This window comes from Humulus lupulus, chromosome X, assembly GCF_963169125.1.
Source record: "Humulus lupulus chromosome X, drHumLupu1.1, whole genome shotgun sequence".
NCBI lineage: Eukaryota > Viridiplantae > Streptophyta > Magnoliopsida > Rosales > Cannabaceae > Humulus > Humulus lupulus.
The window spans coordinates 184592052-184599285 of NC_084802.1; the positions used below are offsets into that span (position 1 = coordinate 184592052).

Consider the following 7234-nt stretch of genomic DNA (forward strand, 5'->3'; position numbering starts at 1 on the left):
GGTGATATGGATGGCTTTTACAACAACAACAATAATAATGTTCACAAACCCAAATGTCCCATGTGCTATTCCCTACCCTAGCCTCCATATTATTTGTCCTTTTCTCTTCCATCTTTTTCTTTCTTTCTTTCTATATATTGCAAATTAACCAAACCCTCCCTTTTTTTCTACAATTACATCTCCTTTGCATTTTCCCTAGTTTTCTCACCTTTCCTCTCAAAGTAGGTACGCTACATTTTTCACATACGTTGATAAGTTATGATCCAGTATATACTGCAGTTACAGTAATCTGGTTGTGCATTTTCGGAAAATTTTAGATAATTTAGTGTGTAAAAAAACATGGTTAATTTTTTTTGGGTGCATGTGGTGGTAGTTTGAAATATCAAGAACTCTGTTTTTGGAGCACTAAATTATTCAAAATTTTCCAAAAACTTACAGAAGGGTTACTGTAACTACAAGTGTGCGTGGTAGTTTGGAATATTAAGAACTCTATTTTCGGCACATTAAATTATCTAGAATTTTTCAAAAATTTACAGGAGATTTTTTGTAACTAAAATTAACATTATCACACAACAACAAAAATCACCATTACCGGCGGAGGAGCCCGCCGGTAATACATGGTATATCCGCCGGTATTTGTTATTACCGGCGGAAATCCGCCGGTAAAGTCCCGCCATTAATAAACGGTCGGTATTATCACCATTACCGACCGTTTGACACTACCCGCCGGTATTGCACTATTACCGGCGGATTAATAGAGGCGGGCGTCCGCCGGTGTTGTGCAACGCTGACACCGTTTGACCGGATTATTACCGGCGGGTTCATCATGAGAACTCATATTTTTCCTTTCCTCAATATTTTACTTCCTCTTTCCTTCTCTTTCATCCTCTCAACTTTCCATCTCTCCCTAGTAGCTTCTTCTTCTTCAAATCTCATCCAAGGCACCTGCAAAAAGTGTTCCGACACCGACCCAAATCTCAGTTACAACTTTTGCACAGTCTCCTTCGAGTCTTCTCCCGACGGTCGCCGGTGCGCCGATCTCCGAGACTTGGGTCTCGTCTCGATAAGATTGACCAAAAACAACGTGACTTCTACTAGGCATTTCATAAAACACCTTCTCCACAATGACAATAATAAGAAGAAATTGGACCCTTATGTGAAGGCTTGCTTGAGAGACTGTATGGAGCTGTTTAATGATGCGGTGTTGACAATCAAAGTGGCTGTGAAGGATTACAAGGCGAAGCGATACGATGACGCGAATATAGGTTTGAGTTCGGTGATTGACGCTTCATCGACGTGTGAGGATGGGTTTAAGGAGACCGATGAAACCAAAAAGCACGTTGTTTCGCCTTTGTCGAAGAGAATGGCAGGCCAGGGCCTCCAGGCGGAGGCGGAGGGCTGGGCAGGAGTGACGCCGGAGTGACTGAGGGTATGGAGTGAGGAGGGTAGGGCGAACGGAGTGGACGGAGGGTTGGAGAACGTCGCGCGGTGGAGTGGCGGTGCGGTGATGCGGCGACTGCGAGTCTGAGAGATGAGGAGTGAAAAAAACTAAGAGTTTTTTAACACACATCTATAATAGTATTACCGGCGGGTCTCCGCCGGTAATACATACATCACCGGCGGGGTCCGCCGGTATTACTCCGCCGGTAATACAGCATCGGCGGAGGTCCGCCGGTATTACTCCGCCGGTAATACAGCATCGGCGGAGGTCCGCCGGTATTACTCCGCCGGTAATACAGCATCGGCGGAGGTCCGCCGGTATTTCACCGCCGGTCTTAAACTATTACCGGCGGGTTCCGCCGGTATTACCATAACCCGCTACCCCGGCCCGCCGCTATATCCCTTATCCCGCCGGTAAAATGGTCGCCGGTATTAAATTTGAAAAGTCAGTTACGGGTATTTTGTATTAGCGGCGGACCCAGTACTCCGCCGCTAATATACTGCACATTACCGGCGGAGTTAGTCCACCGGTAATAATTCCGCCTCTAAAATCTATATTTCTTGTAGTGTCATGTAAAAAAATTAGGTCATAGCCTATCCAACTATAACATGTCGTACCAATAGTGTAAAAAAGTTTACCCTACCGCAAAAATCTCCTTTTAATATTATTTTAAAAAATATTTTTTTTTTTATAATTCATTGCAAAATAGATTTTAAGACTGAGGGTTGAGTATTATTTTCTACGGGTATTAAATGCGTCTGAAAAACATTTTTACAAAAAATTATTATGCTGAATAATTAAAAGAAAAACTATGTTCCCAAACCTTCCATTATATATTAATCACTATTTATATGACATATTGCTCAAATTGAAACCTATATTATATTATATATATATATATAATTATTAAATGGTGACCTTATTAAATATAAGCTAGAGAGCTCCAATTTATTCAATTATTTATTTAGGGTTATAATTTAACACAATAAGTTGTGGTTGGAAATGGCCCCAAATGATTGAACTACTACGCACTACTAGACTAGAATAGTACTACTGCTACTGTACTTGTTCCCCCCAACAAATTTATACCAAAGTACCAGGCCGAATGACAGAAAGAAACATCACCCAATTTTGTCAATAATATAAATATACTCCCTATTTTATATTCATTTAATTACTATATTTTCAACCTTTTCTTTTTCTTTCTATGTATATTTTTTTTTTCAGATTTAATTACTCGGTAGTTTGAGTAAACCTTTTTCAATTCTGAAGTCAAAATATTATTATTAAGATCAGTACCGATAAATAATAATAAGGGTTTATATTTTTTTTTTGGACTTTTGTCTGATTATTTGTTTAGGCCTTGTGTTTTGACAAATTACTTTTTGAATCTTATATTTTATAAAATAGTTAAAATAGAACCTTAAACTCAATTTTGATGAAGACAAAAATTGAATATAACAACACAGTTTTTAAGCAAAATAGTTTTATTTTGGTTCTGAATTTTTAGTTCGGTAAATTATTCGTGATTTTAGTTGAGAAAACATTGACCAAAATCGAGTTTGCGGTTTTTATATATTAACCATTTTATAAAACATATGGTCCAAAAAATAATCTGTCAAAACACAGGTCCAAAAAAAATATATAATCCCTAAAAATAATAGTAAATAAACTCTTTTTCATAGTCAATAATAATAGTCTCTTCCTTTATAATTAATTATCTACAAAACGATATTCTCGAATATACTTTGAATTTGGTTGAACACACTCAACACCTTATTCAAGAATTTACTCGACACCTTATTTAAAAGGTTACTTGGCCAAATTATCTAATTTTATCAATTACTCAATAGATGATGATGATGATGATGATGATGTGGATTGGTGAAAGAAAAGCAAATTGTGTAACGTTGTAATTAAAGAAAAATATAAAACATGATGCCAAGTTTGAAATATGATCAATCTAAAGAAGTTGAAGTTGAAGTTGAGGTTGAAGGTAGTAGTGTAAACCACTACGACTACGACAAACCGAAAGAAAAATCAATCAACAAACCAAGAAAAAAAAGAAAGAAAGAAAGAAAGAAAAAGAAGAGAAGACTAAATGAACCTAAGAAACGACAAAAGATAGAGGAGACTTTAAGAGTTGATGATATTAACCCTAAAGCTAAAATGAAGATATATATAAATGCATTGCAAAAATGACGTGGACATATCATCACGTGATGGGAATCCACGTGGACAAGTGGGTGGCTGCCACTTTCCAACCAATAATTTCTCAGACAGACAACTCACACGTGAACGTCTTGTGTCCTCTCAAGATTTGTGGATCCCTCACAAGCACATAATAATATTTTAGAGAAGAGAATGGAGATTTGAGAAGCAACCTCAAATTCCATGAGATCTCATCTTTCCTAATTACTATACTACCCATCATAAATAAATAACATTTACTACAACACTTTTCATTCAACTATTCTTTCTTCTGAAATATAATGCTCTTGTAACTTTCCAACCATGGTTCTCACTTGTCTTCTCTCTTTCTTACCTTTCACTTTCTTTCTTTTCCCCTCCCTTATCTAAAAGTTTTCACTACGAATCATAATTGTGAGAGGTAATCCTAAATTTGAGAGGAATCGGAAGATTAAGTCAAAAGTTCGTTGGAAGATTGATTTTTTCCATTATTTGTTTGAGTGAATGTACTGCCTATCACTTCAAATCCCAATTTGGCCCATGTTACACATAAGGTCCATTTTCCAAATCAAGCACAGGAAACTAAGCCCATTCAAACCAAGAAACTCAAAGGTCAAAGTTCACAACGGACAAGTATTGATTATGGAGGCCATTCTTTGTTCTTACTTCATTTGTTTGTAGAAACCAAGCAACTAAAGGTCAAACGTCCAATCTTCTTCGAACAAGAAAATGGACTTAGTTGCTCGGCTTTGAGTTGCCTTGAAACTAAGCCCATCTTCTTTGAAAACATGTGCCTCAAATGCTCATAATCTATTCCTTTTCCACAATCACAAACAGGCCAGCCAAAATAAAGTAAGGATTGCCTCAACTCCATGATCAAATGCTAGGTCAAAGTTAAAAACTTGGAGAATAATCTGTGCCTGCCAACTCAGACCAGTGACACAGTGTATTGTAGCTATGCATGCATTATCAGGATAGTTCTAGTTTACCACCAAAAGCTTCACTGCAAACTCTAGCCATCTCATAAGAGCTGCACTTAACTTAACTACCTACACTAGATTACACTTGTCATTAGTGATTTTTAAGTAAGATTTTAGGATTAGAGACACACTCAAAAATATCAATTAAGATAAATAATGATTGTTTTGAAATATATCTATCAAGTATTCAATAATATAAAACTACAGTCGACAGTATAAGAATAAGATGGGTCATATCATTTTTCTTTTAAACAAAACCTCAACTTGTATTGATGATGAAATTAGTACAAGCAAAGCTAGGCAAAAAGCCTAATTATAAAAGAAAGAAAAAAACTGCCATACTCTACATAAAACAGAGAAAAATACATTCTTAAACTCCTTCACATTAAACAGTCAAATGGTTCCTTCCAAAAAAAGCAGCCAAATGGCCATCCAATGCCTAAGTTCTTCCCATAGAGACTCTTGCATCATCAGGGTAGTTCTGGTTCACCACCAAAAGCTTCACTGCTAGCGCTAGCTATCTCATAAGAGCTACACTTCACTTAACTACCTACACCACACTTCCCATACAATATTTGGGGACCAAGAAACTATATCAATTTCCATGTAGGTACCACCCAGAGGACTCTGTTAGAGTGTTCTAGTCAAGACTCAAGATTAGTTAATTGAGTTAGTACTGTTGTCAGCTACTTAACTGTGCTAGTCAAGTGGTTGTATTTTGTCACCAACTGTAATTGGTTTAGTCTGTTACGGTGATTATCACCTTAGGTTGTATTTTACAGCTCTATAAATAATACTTCCTATGCTCAACCTATTGATTGGTACTGAGCTTCTCTTTCAAACACATTCCATTGTTTACAGACTCGAACCTCATACCTTGTGGGAGCAAACTATATGTTTGAACATTTGAGCTAACCCCTCTTGTGTACTGATTGTTAATGGATTATATTTGAGACACATCAAATATCAATCAAGATAACAGAAACTACAGAAGACAGTATGAGAATAAGATGGATCACCATATCAATATATCATAGAGAATACTTCACTTTATTCATCTTAATAGAATACAGCAAAAGAAGAGGGACATAGTGGCAGCAACAGTAGCAGGGTCATATCTTATTCTTATTATCACAAGAATGATTTAAAATGCAAACCAATCACTATCTTCTCTAACTTTACTATAAATATTTATAATACTCAATAATACAGGGAAACAAAAAAACTTGTGTGTATAAATTCTCTAACTTTAATCTACAAATGAAAATTTACTTCTCTTCCTTATCAATTACGTTCCTCTTCCCGTATATCAAACCATTGTCCTGAAACCCACCCAAAACAAAATCAAATGAAACAAATTTGAATTGAGAATTGAAAGAAAAAGCATTTATATTAAAATTTACCTGTGGATCAGGAATTGGTTTCCGTTTCTCGATATAGCGATAAGGATCAGAAGAAGCTAGAGCGGCTCTTTCTTGCTGCTCTCTCTTGAGATCTTGAGAAGGCTTGACCCAAAGATAGTAAGCCAAAGTTCCAGCCACAACCCAAGATGCCAAATTGGCTCCACCTCTTAATCCTCCCATGGAATTACCTACGAACGTCCTCACGTTCCCAACTCTTCTGCTCCAACTGCTACTCATCCTCTCTCTCTCTCTCTCTTTTTCTCTCCGAAACCCTAAACGATCGATCTCTCAGTCTCTGGTTCTTAATCCTTTTCGTGAAAGTGAAACTCGTAAAAGAGAAGATGAGCTCTGCAAGTAGTAGCACTAGCGATACAGATATGAGCTCCGAGCCGTGGCTCCACCTGGGCTCGGCCCAATATATTACGCATTTGGGGCTTCAAGTTGGGCCCAATTTATATATTTTATCGCTTGTTTTTTTACCACTATTTAATTTTTTTTTCTTCATATATAACATTTTACCATCTTTGAGCTCCAAAATTTTGTATGCTAATTAGTTCTGATTGCACTTAGTAATTAATCAAAAAATCAATATATAAAATCACTTCAAAATTTAGCACTTAAATATACCTGTATACCATGCCTCCAATATCAATTTTTGTTTAAAAAACAAAATTCCCCATTACTGTGGTTAGTTGACGTGGTAACCATTAGTAACCTTGGTGTTAGTGGTATTATTGGAATAAGAGGGGAAAAAGTGGTATTTCTATTAGAATGGTGAAATGACCTAGCTACCCTTGAGATTTAGTGTTTGGCTCAGTTTGAGGAGGGGTAGGATGTTCTTTTGGTATTAAAATTAGAAACCAACAGCTGGGGGAAAAGGCTCTCAAGTGTTAGACTCTTCCAAACTTTATCTTTGGGTCATTTTGTTCAATTCTGAAGAAGGGAGAAACAGAACTCAAGTCTTGAGACTGAGTTTGAAGGAATTAAAGGGTGGAATCAAGTTGAGGAAGGCACTAGCAGCCATCCATAGTTGGAAATTTCGAATTTGGGAAGAAGGTAAGAGTTTCATCTTTTCTGGTTTTAGGTTCTCCCTTGTTCTTGTAAGTTCTGAGTTTAACTTTTGGATTTGGGGTTTTGGTGATGAAGTTGTGAGGAATTGAGGTTGGGACGTTGAGTGCTGAAGCTTAGAGTGGTTTGGGGGCAGCCTAAGCCGAAACTCT

The 7234-nt window shown here is 36.9% G+C and overlaps 2 protein-coding genes across 2 annotated transcripts; one reads left to right on the forward strand and one right to left on the reverse strand.

Annotated features, from left to right (window-relative positions):
* Nucleotides 1–767: 767 nt before the first annotated feature.
* Nucleotides 768–3329, forward strand: LOC133806497 (putative invertase inhibitor). Its single transcript, XM_062244590.1, has 3 exons — nucleotides 768–1366; nucleotides 1580–1802; nucleotides 3295–3329. The coding sequence occupies exons 1-3, from the start codon at nucleotides 827–829 to the stop codon at nucleotides 3327–3329; spliced, it is 798 nt and encodes a 265-aa protein (XP_062100574.1). The 5' UTR covers nucleotides 768–826.
* A 2311-nt stretch (nucleotides 3330–5640) lies between these two features.
* On the reverse strand, nucleotides 5641–6362 carry LOC133804182 (uncharacterized). Its single transcript, XM_062242348.1, has 2 exons — nucleotides 6015–6362; nucleotides 5641–5933 (listed from the first exon to the last, which is right to left on the reverse strand). Exons 1-2 carry the CDS (start codon nucleotides 6249–6251, stop codon nucleotides 5880–5882), a joined length of 291 nt encoding a protein of 96 aa, XP_062098332.1. The 5' UTR covers nucleotides 6252–6362; the 3' UTR covers nucleotides 5641–5879.
* Between the last annotated feature and the right edge of the window lie 872 nt (nucleotides 6363–7234).

Coding starts and splice junctions, on each gene's coding strand:
- LOC133806497 (XM_062244590.1), top strand. CDS start 827: ATGAGAACTCATATTTTTCCTTTCCTCAATATTTTACTTCCTCTTTCC. Junction 1,367..1,579: donor CGCCTTTGTCGAAGAGAATG/GCAGGCCAGGGC, acceptor CATCTATAATAG/TATTACCGGCGGGTCTCCGC. Junction 1,803..3,294: donor ATTACCGGCGGGTTCCGCCG/GTATTACCATAA, acceptor ATTACTCAATAG/ATGATGATGATGATGATGAT.
- LOC133804182 (XM_062242348.1), bottom strand. CDS start 6,251: ATGAGTAGCAGTTGGAGCAGAAGAGTTGGGAACGTGAGGACGTTCGTA. Junction 5,934..6,014: donor AACCAATTCCTGATCCACAG/GTAAATTTTAAT, acceptor GGTGGGTTTCAG/GACAATGGTTTGATATACGG.